At 37.6% G+C, this 21,421-nt stretch overlaps 2 protein-coding genes and 1 long non-coding RNA gene across 4 annotated transcripts; 1 reads left to right on the top strand and 2 right to left on the bottom strand.

Annotated features, from left to right (window-relative positions):
- The first annotated feature begins 1,010 nt into the window (after positions 1 to 1,010).
- fzd4 (frizzled class receptor 4) lies at positions 1,011 to 6,807 on the top strand. The gene is made up of 2 exons (XM_055197513.2): positions 1,011 to 1,515; positions 4,484 to 6,807. Exons 1-2 carry the CDS (start codon positions 1,270 to 1,272, stop codon positions 5,816 to 5,818), a joined length of 1,581 nt encoding a protein of 526 aa, XP_055053488.2. The 5' UTR covers positions 1,011 to 1,269; the 3' UTR covers positions 5,819 to 6,807.
- Positions 6,808 to 8,930: 2,123 nt separating this feature from the next.
- LOC129438684 (T-lymphocyte activation antigen CD80) lies at positions 8,931 to 13,666 on the bottom strand. Its single transcript, XM_073863402.1, has 6 exons — positions 13,648 to 13,666; positions 13,234 to 13,554; positions 12,695 to 12,988; positions 12,472 to 12,612; positions 10,153 to 10,180; positions 8,931 to 10,052 (listed from the first exon to the last, which is right to left on the bottom strand). Exons 1-6 carry the CDS (start codon positions 13,664 to 13,666, stop codon positions 10,022 to 10,024), a joined length of 834 nt encoding a protein of 277 aa, XP_073719503.1. The 3' UTR covers positions 8,931 to 10,021.
- A 344-nt stretch (positions 13,667 to 14,010) lies between these two features.
- Positions 14,011 to 18,469, bottom strand: LOC141361650 (uncharacterized). 2 transcript variants are annotated; one of them, XR_012367808.1, is made up of 3 exons: positions 18,135 to 18,469; positions 15,728 to 15,807; positions 14,011 to 14,052 (listed from the first exon to the last, which is right to left on the bottom strand). It is a non-coding gene; the product is annotated as an uncharacterized lncRNA (long non-coding RNA). The 2 variants fall into 2 exon arrangements; XR_012367809.1 differs by having other exon boundaries at positions 15,728 to 15,924.
- Between the last annotated feature and the right edge of the window lie 2,952 nt (positions 18,470 to 21,421).

Consider the following 21,421-nt stretch of genomic DNA (forward strand, 5'->3'; position numbering starts at 1 on the left):
ATGAATGAGTCTAATAGAAATCAAGTGACTGTGAGCTGCTGGGATAGCTTTCCCGACAGCACTTGAGTACAATCCATCGGCTCATTACCATTTTAATAGCTTCTCCACGGATACCAGTCTGCAAGTCTCCTCTTTCCCAGTTCATCGTTTAAAATCTGCTAATTACCGCTGACCTCCGCCCGTCCGGGTCACGGGAGGGGGCTGGGAGCAGGCCGGGTGTCGGGCAGGGGGCTGAGGAGGGAATTTATTCTGATAGTTAGTGACCACTGAGGCGAAACAGAGGGAGGGAATGCATCAATCTAACGCTTGTAATCTGGGTTCAGACCCCCAAATCTCTGTCCTATAGAGAAATGCTGCTTCACACGGATCCGTTTAATGAGAGTTTGGTGTCCTGCTGCTGAACGCAAAAATTGGGACTTTAATATATTTATTAATGTAAAGAGAAGAACTGGATTTGGTGTCTACGTGAATGAGAAACCATTGCAATTCACCATGCAATTTATTTCATCTTCTGAAGGATGACAGTAAGAGACCAAATGGAGTAAAGGAGGATTAACAAATAAAATATTTTTTATATATAAATTTAATTATATAGCACATTTTACACAAAACATTTTTAATGCATTTTTAATGTTTTAGTTTTATATATATATAATTTTTTTAGTTCTTGTGAGGAAAAAGGTAAAGATTTTTGCTGTACCAAAGTTAATAACAATAAAGATCATGCTTAGATCTCATACATGATAGTACTTCGGACAGATTTACATATGAAGAAAAAGTCAAATGTAAACTTTATAAACAAAATTAACAAATAGATTGAGGATAGAAAAATATTTAGTCGTTAAAAAAACGTAATAAAAAGTAAAATGTGAAATATGTACCAAACACGTGATAAAGTTAAGAAAGAAAAGTCGAAATGTATCTTATGTTATTGTAGCCATGGCAAGCCCCGCCCATTCTCGCTCTGTCGTTCTGATTGGCTGACGCGGGTCCCAAGGCAGCTGTCCCATCTCAGTCTAGAGCTCCACCGGGCAGAACCCGCGCGACTGCGCTACGGACACACAGGATCGCGCACAATTCACGGACGAGCCTGCGTGTGGATACGGATAAAAAAAGGTTTATTTGAACAAACGGGTGCCGTACGCGTTAACGGAGCAGCTCAGGTGAAGTACCCGAACCGTCGGTTCTGGACTCGGAGAAAGTTTGGGACTGTTGCGTCTCTGAAGCTTGTGTGGAGTGATTCGGATTTTACGCAGCGGATTTTTTGGTATGATGATGATGATGGGTCGGCTAGGGCTCGCGCTGCTCATCGCGGTTGTATTTGGGGTCGCGCACGCGTTCGGGGACGAGGAGGAAATGACCTGCGACCCGATCCGCATCTCAATGTGTCAGGATCTGGGATACAATGTGACCAAGATGCCGAACCTGGTGGGAAACGTGCTGCAGTCTGACGCCGAACTTCAGCTGACTACATTCACGCCGCTGATCCAGTACGGCTGCTCGAACCAACTAAAGGTATACACACACAAACACACACATGCATTTATACATACACTTATGCATACAAATTCATACATATGCACACACAGACAGATTCTTAGATTATACACACACACGCATTTATACAAACTGATAATGTACACACCCACCCAAACACAAATTCTTAGATTATACACACTAACAGTGTGAAACACAAACACACACACACACACACACACACACACACACACACACACATTTATATATACACATAGGCATACACAGACATTCTTAGATTAAACACACACACATTTATATATACACTAATACAACTAAAAATTATGCATACAGATCCATACATATGCGCGCAGATACACACACTTAGAATGTACACACCCACCCAAACACACATCCTTAGATTATACACACTCACAGTGTGACACCCACACATTTTTATATACACATGAAATTATGCATACAGATTCATGCATATGCACACACACACACACACACACACACACATTCTTGGATTACACACAGTCAGACACACACACACACACACACACACACACACACACACACATTCTTAGATTATTCACACACACACATTTATATATACACTTACATGAAATTATGTATAGAGATTCATACACACACGCACGCACGCACACACACACACCACACACACACACACCCACACACACACACACACACATTCTTAGATTATATACACACTCACACAAACACACACACTTAGATTATACACACGCATAGACACACATTTATATATACACTTATACACATGAAATTATGTATAGAGACTCACACACACACACACATTCCCAGATTATACACACAGACACACACACATTTATACATACACTTATACACATGGAATTATGTATAGACACACACATTCTTATATTATACACACTCACAATCTGACACACACACTTCGAGTGGACACACCCACTCAAACACAAATTCTTAAATTATACACACACACACATCCAGACTCATATAAACACACATATATAGACTTACACATACCAGCAACGCATTCTCCCATTTATACACACACACACAATCTTAAAAATAAACCTAGACTCTCACACACACACACAGACACACAGTTTAACAAATCTATATTAGTGTATTAGTTTTCATACCCAGACAATATTATGTACAAAACTGTTACACAGACCTGTTGACATGTTTGTGTCCCTCACAAATTTAGCCTAGACACACAAACACAAACAAAGACTGTAGCCATGATCTACTTCATACACAAACAACTTAAGATTTACACACACATTGAAACAGCCTCAACACACAAAAACACACACAGAGTCTCTATACCCTTACAAAAATTAAACAAGCCATGGTTACTGTAGTAAAACCATGGTAACCACAAAATAACCATGGTTTTGACTAAAGCATAGTTAGTGGAGTAAAACCATGGTTTTGCTGATAGTAATCAATATACCAAAAAAGTTTTTAAAATTTGATGGCAGGGACCCCCACATAATAAACCTGTAACGAGGGACCCCTTACCTAAAATATACATCCATATTTTATATTTTAAAAATTATATATTTATTGTGATGCTATAAAGACAGCAAATTGTCTACACATAAACTTTTGACAATTTTTGCTTTGCCTTTTTTCCTTTAAATTTTCTGGGGGCCCCATTGAGCCTTTTGGGGGACCACGGACCCCTGTTAAAAAAGATTATACACACACATACACAGTTTTCTACGTAGTCTTTGTGAAAACAGTAAACACTTCAATCTGATTTGTGAGGATCGTCCTCTTCAGTGTAATAAATCTGCCCAAAAAGTACTCCTTAATAATAATCTAATATCATCACAGGGTTTCTATAGAGGTTTGAGTAAATTGTGCATTACATATAATGTCAAGAACAGTAGCAGCCTATGAGAGACTCTTGTGTATGTGTGTGTTTGTTTGTGTGTGAGAGCTGTGAAGACAGAGGCAGTTGTTGTTTTATTGATTCGATGCGTAGAAAAAAACATCCCACTCAGATTCCCGTCTGCATTTGTCGGAGGATCTCGTGATTAAAGCCGACATCACAAACATCTCAAACCAGCAGCACTTCTTCCTCGGACTTCATGCCACACAGTGATATATAATCGTATGTTTTTAGAGCGGTTTACAGTTCCAAGTAGACAAAAAATCCACAGTTTCCTCCCAAGAGTACCAGTCACATTCTCCAAAACTTCCCGCATGCACACGGATGTGCACACGGAGCGGGAAAACACTCAACGCTGCACTACCTGTTTCTAAAGCTGGTACATTATCTTTACAATACTACTTACACACATAACATAATGAAATATACTGTACTGAAGGCACACCCACATACACTCTTAGACCGTATTTACATTGCATGATTGAGGTGACACGATTCCGGATATTTTTGGAAAGATCGGATATGACTCATGAACGTGTAAGCAGCAGGAAAAAGCGAATAGATTCTGATATTCCCCAATCAGTTTTATGTGGAAATAAATTAGATATAAATCTGATACATGCCTTGTAAACAAACAGATTGGATATTCCCAATTCCCATCTCAAGCCGTGTTGTACGTCATTGATAATAAAATCGGATACGAAACAAATAAAGATTCTTTGTCAGGCAGTATGGTTGCACAGTGGAAAAAGTTATTTAGACTGAAAGTCCTTTTATTTTTTGGGGAACTGAAACGTTCTTTGAAATACCAAAAAATGTTCTGTTGCATCACTCTATCCTTTTTAGCAACCTTTATTTTTAAAAACAGGAGTGCCCAAAGTCAGTCCTGGAGGGCTGGTGTCATGCAGAGTTTAGCCTAATTAACCCTAATCGCCTAATGCTAAACTCTGCAGGACATTGTCCCTCCAGGACCAAGTTTGGGTACTCCTGTTTTGAAAAAGGTTAAACTGCTTAAAATGTTAAGATTTAGTAATTCAAAACATCTAATTGTTGTCTCTCTCTGATTTCCTATAGTTCTTCTTGTGCTCCGTCTACGTCCCCATGTGCACAGAGAAGGTTCCCATCCGGATCGGGCCTTGCGGAAGCATGTGCATGTCCGTGAAGAGGAAATGCCTTCCGGTCCTGCAGGAGTTTGGGTTCGTGTGGCCCGACGTACTCAACTGCAGCCTGTTTCCACCCACGAACGATCAGCATAACATGTGTATGGAGGGTCCGGGCGACGAGGATCCGCCGTTCCACGCCGTCCGGCCTCTGGCTCCGCAGGAGGAGGAGTGCATCGCGCTGGGAGCGGGCGTGGAGCAGTACGCGTGGGTCAAGCGGAGCGGCAGTTGTTCGTTGCAGTGCGGGTACGACACGGGACTCTACCGGCGACAGGCCAAAGTCTTCACGGACGTTTGGATGGCGGTGTGGGCGGTTCTCTGCTTCGTTTCCACCACTTTCACCGTGCTGACCTTTTTGGTGGACTCCTCCCGGTTCTCATATCCGGAGCGACCCATCATTTTTCTCAGCATGTGCTACAATATCTACAGCGTGGCCTTTATTGTGCGACTGACTGTTGGACGTGAACGCATCTCCTGTGACCTTGAAGAGGCAGCAGTGCCGGTTCTCGTGCAGGAGGGTCTGAAGAACACCGGCTGTGCGATCGTCTTCCTCCTGTCGTATTTCTTCGGCATGGCGAGTTCGATCTGGTGGGTGATCCTGACCCTGACGTGGTTCCTGGCGGCGGGGCTCAAATGGGGTCACGAGGCTATCGAGAAGCACAGTTCGTATTTCCATATCGCGGCGTGGGCGATTCCCGCCGTCAAGACCATCGTAATCCTCATCATGCGGCTGGTGGACGCCGACGACCTGACGGGGATGTGCTTCGTGGGGAACCAGAACCTGGACGCGCTCACCGGGTTCGTCGTGGCTCCGCTCTTCACGTACTTGGTGATCGGGACGCTGTTCATCGCTGCAGGTTTGGTCGCTCTTTTTAAGATCCGCTCCAACCTGCAGAAGGACGGAACGAAGACGGACAAGCTGGAGCAACTGATGGTGAAGATCGGCGTGTTTTCCGTACTCTACACGGTCCCGGCCACCTGCGTCATCGCCTGCTATTTCTACGAGATCTCGAACTGGACGGACTTTCGCCAGTCCGCGCGCGATTCGTACATGGCGGCGGAGATGCTACGGATGTTTATGTCTCTGCTAGTGGGCATCACTTCGGGTATGTGGGTGTGGTCGGCCAAAACCCTTCACACGTGGCATCGATGTTCTCATCGGCTCGTACACAGCGGACGAAACAACCGCGTCAAACGGACAACCAACGGTTGGGTGAAACCGGGCAAAGGCAACGAGACTGTTGTGTGAAACAAAGAGGGAGAAAGTGCAAGAGACTGAATGCCTCAGGGATCGATGCAGGCTGGAGAAAACTGAGACGAGCTCGCCACCATGTGGACACTTGGTGCACCGCAGTTTTTCTCTCCCTCTCTCTCCCTCTGATAGAGTTGTAGCACTATTTGAAGTCGTCTTTATACATTTGACACACAAAATGTTCTTAAGTTTAAATTTTACACTGGACAGCCCTCGTATTTTGTATTTTCTGTGCAAATACAACGTTCAGTGATTTATGCACTACGGCTAATGTCAAATATTCACTGAAGTGCCTTAGTTTCAGATGGAACGTGCTAGCTACTCAACCAAACCTATGTGTGTATGTGTGAGCTATACCGCGGTAAAGTACCTCAGCCATCAGAGTCATTTACCTCACGGCTGCCTGCTTCGCTTCTCCGGTCACTTACAATACTGGCTGTACTAGACTCCAAAGAGCTTTAAATCCTGCGTTCACCCCCAACAAACGAAATAACCTTTATTTCAGTTGATGTCACCCATCTTGAGTTCCTAACATATGAAAGTTAAATTATTATGGTATTTTCAGCATGGCCTGCAAAAATGATTGCGTAGAGATCCCAGAAACCACTTTCATAGTAGTTAGTGACAAAGCTATGATGTTGTCCATGCGAGGACACTTCTGTATTTTACTGTGACAGTTCAATGATCTGTTGAGCCACATAGCATGGATGTGACAATCACTGACTGTGTCCTATATAAAGGAGCGCTGAATGTATGAACGTGGATTTTAAAGTGCCTCAGACTCACGCGGGTGGTACACACAGTCCTGGATTTCATGAAGAATCTTTACATCCATTTGTACATAAACTGGTGTTTGTAATATCTGTTATTTTTGTGTTATGAAATGCTAATTTATCTTTGTAAAAACGACAAAAATGTAAAAACAATAAGAAATTTATTTAAGGAGGCTTTTGTATCGAGATGAGAAATTAAATTTTTGAAAATGATCTCGGAGTCTACGTTTTTGTTCACTATCCAAAAGCTTTTAAGGTTTAACTTCGAACGTCTTGTGACCTTTGAAAATCCGCTTTGTGCGGTGTGGAATTAAAACATTGTTTCGGGAATTATACGCTAAATCTCCCTATAAGAGGCAAATACCTCATTTTTCATAATGTCTGACTTAATGTTTAAAATTCCTCCACCTAGAAATCATCTAGACAGATTTAACCAGCAATCTAACTTCTAAAGTCAATAAATGGTCTAACAAAATAAAAGGTCAAAAATAGCAGTCTAAGGTCAATAAACTTTCAGCTCAGGGTTTAATAGGAGACAATTGCATCAGATGGTTTTAACTTTGACATTTTTACACAACACATTGTCACGAACTTCATCAGAAGATGTGTGATAAAAACTAACCACAGATTTACATCTCATGACCCCATATTTTATAAATATCTCTTATGAATAAGGGAAGAAAAGTGTTTGTACCCTGTAACAAAATCATATCAACATGACAAATTAGATACATTTTTTAAACTTGCTATAACTTATCTCAACTAAATATTGGTCAAAAACTTAAAATTGTAGATTTAATTGACTTGCATAACCAATTTGATTAAACTTGCACTGCAGCATTTTTTTATGATCTAATTTCTCAAAGGAAGATTTTAACACCTTTTTTTTAATGTGCCAGACAGTGTTTCATCCTATTAAAACATGCTGGTGATAACAAAAAACTTGTATTAGTATAAAAAGTAGTTAAAACAACATAAAAAAGCAAAAACCTTTTTTATTGCCGCAATACTATTAAAAATGCTGAGTTATTTTTGGTCAAAAAGGTACAAAGTTAACGATTAATCGCAACTAATCGTTAATAAGTTTAATACATTTTTGTTCACACACATCATGGATGTGTACTGTGTATAATAATTATGTGTATATAAACACACACATGCACATGTATATAGTTAAGAAAAACTTTTTATGTGACAATGTAATTTGATTATTTTGTATTTTTATTATTGTCCTACGTTTTAAGTTGTTCTTAAGTGCCATGAAAGGCGCCTTTAAATAAAAATTATTATTATTTATATATATATATATTTTTTTTTTTTTCTTAAAAAATAATACATGCATTTGTGTGTATTTTTATATATACATAATTCTTATACACATGCCACATATATGATGTAAACAAAAACTTTTATTTTGCAAACGATTAGTTGCGATTATTCGTTATTCAGCCCTACTTCCCAAGAAAGGGTTGTAATTTAACCCATTCTGTGTTGTTTAAACCCATCGTTGGGTCAAATATAAACACTTTCATGGGTTTGTACCTTTTGGCCCAATGCTCGGTTGAAAAAACCCAAAATTTTTTCAGCTATTTCTGAAAAAAACTGAATATTCAACAAGAAAACAGTACTGTATAGCATATGATATGATTTTATCCATAGGTAATTGTTTGTATCTATCAATCATATCAAAAGCATGTTTTAATAAATAACGTCTGCAACACAATATAGAAACCATCACAGTAATTCTATTGGATTTAATTTTATTGGTTGTAATGGAAACTATAATGGCCTCTGTGGGTCTCTACTGGTATATGTTGGGTTATATTGGTGGGTGCATTAAATCATACTAGAATATGTCCCAAAACACACTACAAAAAGCAATTTTATACTGGTTTAAATGGTAAAAGCTAATGGTTCCTAATGGTCATTAAATGGAAACCATTAGAATTTCTGTGATGGTTTCTATTGTTTTTTTCAGCAGTGCTACACAACTACACTAAATAAATGTCACTCACATTTCACAATCTCCAAATACAAGAAAGGTAAATGTACTTACAGTATATCATGGAGACAAAGGGCACATAAAATCATTTAGTAATCTCAAACTACGCAAACTGAACAGATGCTGTCATTTAACAACTGATTGACTTCTGCTGTTTATTAAGAAGTCTCTTGATGCCACCTGCTGGTCTAAACTTGCAACAGCACAACATTACACTGACTATTGATGCAACTTTTACAGATACATTACATATAATAAAGACACATCATGAAACCAAAGTAGACATTAAGTCCTTATACTTTATTTTGCAAAAATAATGAAATCACAGTCGAGATGCATTTGAATTAGTTTTTTTATTTCAGCTAAAAACACAGAAATAAGTTATTTTTTTAATAAATTACAAAGTCAGAGGTCAGAAAGCAAAGTGCATTAAGATATTTCCAGTAGGAAACGGTTTTCATTTGAATAGAAACATTTTCTATTACGCTCAACCTGAGAACAGATAGTCGCAGACTAAAATGCATGTTTGAGGTGTTTTAACTGAGAACAACCCTGACATATCTTAAAATATATCTGCGCCATTGCTTTGTCTCAACAAGTCATATTTATAAAAGCTACTTAAATATCCTAACTTAACTAAGACCTAATCCTGGCTTATCTATGAAACCAGGTCAAAATAATCTAAAATGCTAGAAGAGATCATGTCAGTAATGGTTTAAAAGAGAGACACATTTAGGCTTTACTCTATAGCGATAAAAGTAAACGTACAGAAGAAAACAACACAGTATGTCGTCATGTTTCTATGGTATAAAAATAAATTTCTTTGAGAACTAGAGCTTTTAAAAAAAAAGCAAATGAAATGTCCCAGCATGAACAACATTCGCCAATTCAATCGAGTTAGAGAAAAGTCTGAGTTATTTTAACATAAAACATTTGAATATGCACTGCATCAGACATATTGATCCAGAATTGATCAGGCTATTTATTTCTGTTAGCCCTTAGGAAAGGGTTCAAGCTTTTTCTGGACATTTTAAATACTGCAATTGTTTCACAAGATACATTTGTGTTTTATAGGATTTATCTGGGTTACTTTCAATACAATTAAACATTCATTATTCAGTGCACCTCTATAAATCCCTGTTTTATTTAACAAAAATAAACCCTGAGCTGCTCCTCAATGATCGGCTATGCCACATAAATAACGGTGTTATAAAAGGTAACATGCAGTCAGCGTTATTCTGTTCAAGTGACTTGAGGTCAAACATCTCTTACAGCAGCCTGTTGTAAAGTCACTTTAAATACATAGCGTTCAGTCAGACGAGCTTCCTTCACGATGACCGTCGAGGTCAAAGGTCCGTCGGATGCTGCAGGTCCGTCTGCGTACGCAGATGATCCTCAGAAACGTCTCAACGTGAATCTCACCCCTCAGCTCTCCTGTGGTTGCGAATGGCAGTCACTAGTTAGAAATACAGGCATTTTATCAGTCACACTGTACTCGTGTGTTTTAATGAAATCGAGTCTTTGGTGATACGAGAGCAGAGTAAGAAGATACTCACTCTAATGGAAGTCCAAGATCGGGATCATCTGTGGAGAAAATTCATAAAGAAAAGACAGAGATTAACACAAACTGTCTGAAGATCAATGTGCTATTACCCAGCAAGAAGTCTAAAAGACGTTACAAAGACGTCTAGGCTAAAACGAGGCAAATTTAGGTCTAACCATAGCCAAAAAATTAAATAAATAAATAAGTGAAACCATTGTAATCATTGTTGACTCCACTTACATGATGGATTATCAAACATCTCGCTAAGTTATTATTTAGCAAAAAACACTAACTAAATTTAAGTTTATTTTGGCTAGAGGTGGGGTACTCATAGCCCGACTATTGGGTTTAACCTACAGTAGATGGTGAAATTACGGCTATTGCTTGCTGGATAGCAACTAAATCTATTTAACCCTTAACTGTCTCATGTCCCGTATACGGGACACCTAAGTTTACTTTAGTATTTTGAATGTAAATGTTGATCGAATATATCAAACTGCTTATCTCGGAAAGGTCTAAGCCTCTATAAAAGATATTGCAGCAATGTTTTTTAAAATATATCATGTAGCCTAGTAAGCGATTCATTTTTGAAAAGAGTGTGTCTCAAAACATTGATAATCCTGCTAAATGTCACTGTCCCGCCAGCCGGACGCTTACTTTTACTTCGGTGTTTTGCATGTGAATTCTGATCTAATCATGACAAACTATATATCTCTGAAAAGCTCTAAGAGTGTAGTTTTCATTTGTCATTGTCATTTTCAAAAAAGATTGACATAGTTAGAGTCATTATCTAAAATGTCAGGCCCACATTATTTTTACTTATTTATAACACTAATGCTGCGTTTACACCAACCGCGGTAGAGGCGTGAACCGCAAGTGATTCCAATGTTAAGTCAATGTGCAGACATGTTGCCACGCGTCAGAAGGTCCCGCGGTGCGGAAGAGGCGTTCGGCACGGCAGAAAGGCGTGCGAAAGGCGGGAATTGAGCGTTGAGCGTTGTGCGCTCGAATGGTGCTTTTTGTGCATTTTGCGTTTCACACGAATTTGCGGCTGACGCCCAAGTTGAACATTTTGAACTTTGCCGAAATTTCGCGCCACGTTAACCAATCAGGAGCCTGCTTGCTGCTGTGGTGGCAGCCCCGCCAGGAGTCACTCATTCAACCAACGCTTGATATTGTCCGTAAGCAGTCACACGGAGCTATACGACACAAGTTCTTATTTCTATAGAGGAGACAGGAATAAAAAGGACCTCGCTTGGAAGAGTCAGTGAGGACTTTGTGCAACCTGGTAAGTTGTAAATACACATTTTACTTTTGAGTCACGTGACGTTTATCGACCCGCACCGTTTATTTTCCACCTATAGTAAGGTTACCAAATACAAACTGGTAACTCTCTCGATAAATGCACAATCAACATCAGTCATCTTGCAAACAGACATAGCATAGCACTTGCCCCTCCCACAAGAAGCGGAGTTTGCCTCTACTCCGCTCTACACGCGCGAATGCATCCAAATTGTTCAAGCGGCAAACCACGCCCGGTAGACGCGATTTTGCCGCCTGAAACGCGGTTGGTGTAAACTCAGCATCTAAACCTAAAAAATCTCAACAAACAATATATCTTTGAAAAGCTCTGAGAGTGTAGTTTTCATTTGTCAGCATCATTCTGGGAAAATATTGTAATAGTGAGAGTCATTTTCTAAACTATCATGAGCCTACAGGCGGGCCCACATACTTGTACTTACTTATTTATAACACGAATACTCTATCTAAACCTAAAAATCTTGACAAACTATATATCTTTGGAAAGCTCTGATAGTGTAGTTTTCATATTTCATAGTAATGCAGTGACAGTACTTTTTTTATTTGTGACAAGAGTATGCAGCAAACCGATGACACCTAGTGGCTTTTGTTGGTAAAACACTCAAAAGTGACACACACGCCTTATTTTTTTGTAATTTTAACGTAAAATTTTGATCACGCTTTTTGAGACTTATAGCTTTATAAATTCAAATTAGGATTTATGATTATAACATTGTTGTGATGGACATTATATTTGTTTTCAATTCTAATGCATTAATTAAAAATTAACAAATTGTGAACTGTGCTCAATTTTAAGTTACGCTTATGTTTCTTTCAATCTTTCCAGCGCTACAAGGTGGCTAATTCGTAAGACCACATTTGCACATATTTGTAAGATTTGCTTTTGGCCCTGTGGCATTGGGGTTAGCGGTGGGGTTTTTATTATTGTTTTTTATGTTCAATCGTACAAATTAGCCAATTCATTAAAATACGTATGAATTCTCGTGCGATCAGGCTGATTATTCTCATGTACCTGGTGGGAGACGTCTCCTGGGTCGCCATCTTTTTATAATGTAAACAGCTGATGAAATAAAAATAATCAGCAACGTGACAACGATTGCTGAAATCACAAGTGCATCCAGAGGAAACTTCTTATCTTTATCTCCTGTTTCACCTGCAAGACAAACACGATCATAAAGTCACAAAGATAAAGCGATGAACCGGAAGTCTATTGGATCATCTTCTTTCATACTTACAGATGCTGACAATGTTTGAAACAGATGTGTCTACTGAACAGCTGATGTTTGTTGGTTTGTTGCAGAGGTATGAGATGGTTTGAATAATGGTCCATGTTTTGGAGGTTGGATCCTGAAAACTTTTGTCGTGGATGATACGTTTTAAGCTTGAATTAAGCCCCGACCACTCCACGTTACTCTGAGGGTAACCACCTGTTGACGAACAGTTCAAGATGAACAGTTCACATTTCTTCCCGCCGGTCACAGGGTTGGGTTCGTTGCAGTTTGCCGTCAGATTGGGAACGTTGTACTCGGCTGTAAATGGAGGGAACAGAGTGACATTTTAGAGATCTGGAGAAGCACCCCACCCACGATGTTTCAGTTCCCTATAAACTATTAGAAACCACGTCAATAAAGATATCCCGGGCCCTTAGTCAGCATTGAGTTTCCAACACGAATGCACATTCGCCCACATATAGACACACAAATACGCATGTACATAAAACCGACAGACGATATGAGTTATGCCCAACCATGTAATTATAAATTATGTGTCAAACCTGTGACTTTGAGATGGAATGTGAATTCTTCTTTATCTGTTGGGGTGTAAAAAACAATGCAGCTGTACAATCCTTCATCTGGAAATGAGATGTTTTTCATTTCCATGCTGAGGTCTGTTCGGTTAACGTTGGTCCTGTATTTGTACTTAAGTTTCACTGGTAGCTCTTTCTCTGTATCAAAACCATTGATGAATACTTGATTGGCTCCATCCTCTTTCTGTATGTACAATCGTGTGGCAGGAATAGTCCGGGTTTTAGGACACTGTAATGTGACGTTTTGACCCAAAACACCCGTGAAGGTTTCAACTGCGTTTCCGTCACCTGGACAAAGACACAATCACAATACAAACAGGTCAAATTTGAGTCTATATGAAACTTAAAACACAAGAATCTGGTAGTTAAAACATCATTTACTTAACTTCAAGATAATCATGCTGAACACAAAAAGAAGATCATTTGGGAAATGTTAATATCCAAACAGATCTGGGGCACCATTGACTTCCATGAAAAAATAATACTATGGAAGTCAATGGTGCCCCATCTGTCTGGATATTTACAATTTTCAAAAATCTTAATTTGTGTTCAGGAGGAACAACTTAAGGTTAAGTTTTTGGGTGAGCTATCCCATTAAGACATTAATTTGTGTCTATAGCGAGTCAGAAGAAAAAATCTTTAAAAAGTCTTTAAAAAAAATGTAATTGATATCTCATGTGGCTAAATAAATGTACACCTGATCTTACAAGGAATTAAAAAGTCAGAAGTTTTGTGATGTCATTCTTACCGTTTTTGGCTGCAAGCAGTACTAAGATCCCAAGAAGCCTGAAAAAAAAACACACAACCAAAAAAGTAAGAACTAGACATCCCCCACACACAAACACATGTGCTCGTTTACTTATCTATATAAATGAGGACATTCCCTAGACTTTTATTGTTTTATAAAGCACTAGTTAGTTATAAATACTATAACCTAATCCTAACCTATAATCTTTATGCATTTTTACAATACTGTAAAACTTGGTTATGCATTGCAAAAATGAATGTCTTACTTTTTTTGTCTTGTTGTCTAATATAAATATTTGAAAATTCATAAATTAAGTCTTGTTCACTGAACAAAATGATGAAAATCAAGAGTTGGTTTACTTAAAACAAGTCAAAATATCTGCCAGCAACTTAATTCACTTCATCTTAATGTAAGTTTATTTTGCTTATTGCACTGGCAGATAATTATTATTTTTTTAATCATTTATTTCAGTAAACAAGACTTAATATCTTAAGCCACTTGCTTACGAAGTAAATCTATGTCAATTTAAGAATTTACAGATATTTGTATTAGAAAACAAGACAAAAAAACTAAACAAGGCATTCATTTTTTGCAGTGTGCAAGTCAATTCAACCTACTTTTTTTTGTTTTAAGTTTTGGCTTGTAAAAAGTTGATTTAACTTATAAAAAGTTTAAAAATATATGTTGATTTGAAAAACAAATGCTGCATATTTTTACAGTGAATAAAAAACCTATTTACTATATCTTTATAGCATTTTTACAAATAAGGACATCCCCCAAAAGAGGTTTTGCTCACTTTTGGGTGCAAATTTGTTCCCAAAATATAGTTGAGTAGGCACACACAAAATCATGTCACATTAGCATACCCCTCTATGCTAAAAAACAATAAATAACTGTCTAAATTTCCCATGAGTCATTACTGCAACAAACAACAGTGCTTACTCCTTGACTTATCATAATGCAACTAAGAAGCCTTAATATTCTTCAAGCTTACTGTAACTGAGCAAAAAGTACTAAATTTCACTTCCTCATGGATAAACACTATAAAGTATTAATATTTAAAAGGTTAAAGATGTCTATGCCAGCGGACATCAAGTGCTTTAATGCAAAATTGTGAAAGCACTGTCTGAATTGAATGGTTGCACCCACAGTTTAGGTTTTGATTTTTGGTTTTGTCCTGATGAGTTTAGCTCAAACACACCTTAGAGATCAAACCCTGCAGGACTTTTGGCTCTTCAACAGCAGAGATCAGAGGATGCAACCACATTAAACTACAAATCCAGCAACATTGACATGAGAAATGCTGAAGTGAAACAAAAGATGTGTTTTTCTGCCTTTTGATTTGCGTCATTAGTCTGATCAAGTTATTGCATGGTGCTTTTCACAATACAAATTGTTTCAGGAAATCATGATATAATGTCTCAAACACACAAGTGAGCAACTATAAGAAAAACTCTTTGTCACGATAGCAGAGCAGGAAAAAAAACAAATGCAAATTGATTTCCTCTTACTCTTTCTAATGCTAGATCAAAACATTCAAATGCAGACATATGAGAACTGATAAGACTGAGGTGAACTTCCCTGTTCTTAAATGACTGTCACACACACATTTTCTCTCTTTCACACACATTAACTTTTCAATCTCTCACACAAACTCATTGTATCAGTAAATTGTTACAGTATTAAAGCTGTGCTGACTGCAGAAATACTTACAGAGAACAGACAGAGGTCCTCATGGTTTCATTAGTGCCTGCTGTATGAATCCAGACTGATTTAAAACAGGAACTGCATGCCTTCAAGAGCGAAACAGAATGATGATGTCACCGATACTGTCACATGGGAATTCCCATTGGAACACACCTTCATGCACCATTAGCTCACGTTTAGCGCGACTTAAACTTAGGTGTGCACTCAAATAGAGAGAGTATATACTTAATGAGATTTTTGAAATGGAATCATAAAACATGAAACTGATTTTACTAGAGACAGACAGCACTGAACTAAACTACACTTAACTTAATGAACTGTTACTGAAATGGCAAGCATGCAACTTTACATTTGACTGAAGATAGACAGCACTCGGCTAAACTAAATGAGCTGTTTAAGTGGAATTTAAAACAGGCATGAAACTTGAAACTAGAGACAGAGATTTTACTAGAGATGGATGGACAGTATTGAACTAAACTACAATAAACTTAACGAGCTCTTTAACTGGAATTACAAAAAAGCTTTTTTAAAACAGATTTCACTACAGACAGACAGCACTCAACTTAATTACCCTAAAATATATTTAGCTACCTCCAACTAAACTAAATGAGCTATAACTCAACTGGAATTAAAACAAGCATGCAACTTTGATTTTACTGAATAAAGATAGCACTACACTAAACTAAGCAAGCGCTACTTTACACTGACTAAACTAAACTAAACTAAACTAAACTAAACTAAACTAAACTAAACTAAACTAAACTAAACTAATCTAGCTCTTTAACTGGATGAAGGGAGCAAGCGCTACTTTACACTGAACTAAACTAAACTAAACTAAACTAAACTAAACTAAACTAAACTAAACTAAACTAAACTAAACTAAACTAAACTAAACTAATCTAAACTAAACTAAACTAAACTAATCTAGCTCTTTAACTGGATGAAGGGAGCAAGCGCTACTTTACACTAAACTAAACTAAACTAAACTAAACTAAACTAAACTAAACTAAACTAAACTAAACTAAACTAAACTAAACTAAACTAAACTAAACGAGCTGTTTAACTGGACAAGCGCTACTTTACACTGACTTAAACGAAACGAAACGCAACTAAACTAAACTAAACTAAACTAAACTAAACTAAACTAAACTAAACTAAACTAAACTAAACTAAACTAAACTAAACTAAACTAAACTAAACTAAACTAAATGAGCTGTTTAACTGGACAAGCGCTACTTTACACTGACCCTAAACTAGACTAGACTAGACTAGACTAGACTAGACCAAACTAAATGAGCTGTTTAACTGGACAAGCGCTACTTTACACTGACTCTAAACTAGACTAGACTAGACTAGACTAGACTAGACTAGACTAGACTAGACTAGACTAGACTAACTAAACTAAACTAAACTAAACTAAACTAAACTAAACTAAACTAAACTAAACTAAACTAAACTAAACTAAACTAACTAAACTAAACTAAACTAAACTAAATGACCTGTTTAACTGGACAAGCGCTACTTTACACTGACTCTAAACTAGACTAGACTAAACTAAATAAACTAAACTAAACTAAACTAAACTAAACTAAACTAAACAAGCTGTTTAACTGGACAAGCGTTACTTTACACTGACTTATAGTGAATGAGATGTTAAATGGATTATAAAACGAGAACTATGCTAAACTGAATTTACTAGAGACAGACAGCATTGAACTAAACTTCACTCAACTAAATTGAATAAGATGCTTTACTTAATCTATATAGGTCAAATTACGCTCTTAAAAATGCTTGGTTTTTTCAACCCGCACTGGGTAAAAAAGGGACAAACCCAAACCGATGAGTTGTAGTTTAACCCATGCTGGGTTGTTTTAACCCATTGTTGGGTCAAATCAGACATTTTCGGGGTGAATTTAACCCAATGGCGGGGTTTGTCCCTTTTTGACTCAACGCTGGGTTGAAATTAAGTCGGCATTTTTTAGCATGCATACGAGATGAGCTATAACTGGAACAAGCACGAAACTTAATAGATAGCACTGACCTAAACTAAACTGAGTGAAATGTTTAACTGATTCCAAAACGAGAACTAAACTAAATGAAACCGACTTGAGACAGACAGCACTGAACCATATACTCTAAAAAATGCTGGGTTATTTTTAACCCAGTGTTGGGTCAAATAAGGACAAGATCAGCCCCATGGGTTGTAATTTAACCTATGCTGGGTTGTTTTAAGCCATTTTTGGGTTAAAACACATCCCTCGTCCCTTTTTGACCCAAATGCTGGTTTGAAAATAACACATACGGCATTTTTACATTGTACTGAACTAACCTAAATTGAATTACACTGGAATAAAACACAAGCACTTAACTATAAGCTGATTTGAATGAAGACAGTATTGAAAACTGAACTTACCTGATCTTAATGATCTGTAGTAGCTTACCGCATGCAGTGAATGTGGATTTACATCAAACATTAAACTAAACTGAGTTCAGAAGCATTCACAGAGAAAACAAAAGCCTTTTCTATTCTCATACAGAAAACCGAAACTCAAATGAAAGTGAATAAAATCCCCTACTGGCCAATCAAATACAAAACAAAAAACAAACAAAGCTATTCATATCTAACCTGTTCACTGCACGAGTGATCAAAAGTCCTGAAACAGACGGATTAAACTGATCTGATAACAGTTTATCAATAAAACCCTCAAAGCAGACTGTATAAACTTGAGAGAGAGAGAGAGAGACAGCCCTTACCACAAGTGTTTCCTCTTTAGCACTGTCGGTCAGCAATAAAAGCACACAAGGTGGGAGGAGACAAAAGAGAAAGAGAGAGAGAGTTTCTTTATACATGCTAATGAAGATATTGAGAGAGAGTTCAAAATAAGGAAGTGTTTGTCAGATGACACATCTATAACACAACAAGTCTGGCTTTTTGTTTGTCTCTGTTTATTATGACGTATGGTTTAACACATTTTCTGCTACACTTATTTAAATCACTTAAAAGGAATCTGATAAATATCTACATACCGGTGTGTGTTCTGGTATCTTCGTTCAAAATAATCTTATCATAAAACAACTACATTGATTTTTCATTTAATAACACTGGGAAACCTCCTTCGGTTTACAAACATTACGTCACGTCTACAGAAACATCCCACGCCATTCCTGAATGATTACCTTTACAGTATACAACCGAAAGACTCGGTTCATCATGAAAGCATTCTTGTTTTGCTTCGGTTCAATGATCTCTTTGGCTCAGTTCTTTGTAAATCCGCCCCTACAATACAGGTACAATCACACCTGTAGTATCACACCTGTACATCCACACAGTTTCAGGACAAAAATCCCCCCCAAAATATGATGGCTTTTGTCAAATTGCTCTCGACATGAGTTTCAGGAGATCCCACAAGATTCTATCGTGCATGATGGATCATCTTATCGTAGTGTGAAATTCATCACATCTACAGGTGATTGACTCAATTATAAAGAAATACAAAAATATATCATTTAACAGTAAAAGCAGCCCACCCATGATTTTCTGATATGATGCTGCTCTTTTGCTTTTTGAAGTATTGGTATCACTTTAGTGTATTTGTTAACATTAGTAAATGCATTAGTTTCTCTGGGCTAAATGCATTTTGTAGAAAGTAAAGCTTAATTAAATATATTTGTAATTTTTTAAATATAGTCTATTTAGTTTTAAAGGAACAGTATGTAAAAAATGTATATCAATTAATCATAAAATGGCCCTGATATGTCACTAGACATTAAGAAATCATTTTCATTTCAAATACTTATATCACTGTCATTTTGTGTATTGAACACCAGTTGTGTGATTGCAATACCAGTTTTGGCCACAATCCTACATACTGTTCCTTTAACCATCATATTTTAAAAAGCACCGATAATGTTGCAAAAAACAATGTTATTTTGTGTATTTGGTGTAATACAACTTTGCATAGTTTTTGGAATTATTTTCCACATATCGCACATTATTGTTGCTCCTTTATGCCCTTAAACACATTGATTTTGTACAAAGCTCATCGTTCTGAAAAGCCCTGATTGGCCAGCTAATCTGTACGATTGGTAGTGTTGTAGTCAAGACCACCTAAACCGAGACCAAGTCATGACCAAGACCAAGACAGGCCGAGACTGAGACAAGACAAAGACTTTAAAGGGTCGAGACCAAGTCAAGACCAAGACAGACCGAGACCAAGTCAAGACCAGTGCAAGTCACTGCATTAAAATACTTATGATAAAATGTGGAATATGCATATGAATAGGCACTTGTTGTCTGTGTGTGTGTGTGCGTGCGTGCATGTGTGTGTGTGGGTTGGTCTATGTGGTTTACGAGGACATGAATAGTGTATAATGACATGGTTATTATGCTATAAAGGTGGTTTACGAACAGAAAAGCTAAAAAAACATACTAAATGGTAGTTTTTCATGGATTAAAGACTGGCAACAGGTTTTTGTGACACAATATAACAGTTTGGACAGTATAAAATGCATTGCGTCTATGGAGATGTCCCCGTAAACCACATACACCAACATGTGTGAAGTTGATAAAATAATCAAAGGCATTGCAGATATGTGGGAATTTATCTTTGTCTATAAGCAAATAAAAGTGAACAAACACTAAAGAGCTGAAATCAACTTTTATTCTGAACTGTCTTTCGATGGCTTGCCATCCACTTAACACAATGCTGGTGTTTTTGTAATAGAATTAGAAAAATTGTTATTGGGAGAAACTTAAACAATGCTTAAACAATGCCAACATCATATGCCAAACCTGCATAAACTGCATAAAATTAATGATGAAAAATAAATTTGTGATGTGCCATCAGTTGTGGTCTTGAAATAAAATTCAGAGTCCTCTTTGTCTGAGACCGAGACGAGACCGAGTAAAAATGCGGTCGATTCCAAGACGAGACCAAGACCTTTAAAAAGTGGTCTTGAGACCGGTCTCGAGAACTACAACACTAGGGATTGGTCCTTACCATGTTTGAAAGACTCAGTCACAATGCAATGCCAACAGGAATTAATATCGTATTTATTACCTGTGACAACTGGTGACTGCTCTTCCCGTAAGATGGGAATTCAAAATATGTGTTTGTTGTGTCATGTGAACCACAATGACGCGAGTTATCGTCTCTAACGTAAATCTCTTTTCTTGGACTACACCAAACACACGGATTGTAGGCAACAGTTTACTTCCTGGGATTGGGGATGTAGTGGAGACCGACATTATCATAATTCCTCCTGCTTCAGACTAACAGCCTGTAAGTTAACTCCTGTTAGCATTGCATTGTGAGCGAATCTTTTAAACATGGTAAGGAGCGTCACATTTCCTGCTGACGTCAGAGGTATTCAGGCCAATCACAACATACAGATTAGCTGGCCAATCAGGGACACAGCGCTTTAAAATCTGTGCGTTTCAGGACGAGAGTGAAATCTGGAGCTACAAAAATGTACGATAATGTATGTTGAAATAATGTGTTTTTTCAACCACAAACCACGCAAACACATTGTAATATACCAAATACACAAAATAGCATTGTTTTTAGCAATGAAATAGGTGCTCTTTAACACTAAACTCTTGATTACACATGAGATTGTGCGAGTAGCATGCACTTATTTTGACATGACACGTGATGCACATGCTTTACATGATGCGCCAAACACATATTTTGATATGAC

The sequence above is a fragment of the Misgurnus anguillicaudatus genome, chromosome 24 (genome assembly GCF_027580225.2).
Source record: "Misgurnus anguillicaudatus chromosome 24, ASM2758022v2, whole genome shotgun sequence".
Lineage (NCBI taxonomy): Eukaryota > Metazoa > Chordata > Actinopteri > Cypriniformes > Cobitidae > Misgurnus > Misgurnus anguillicaudatus.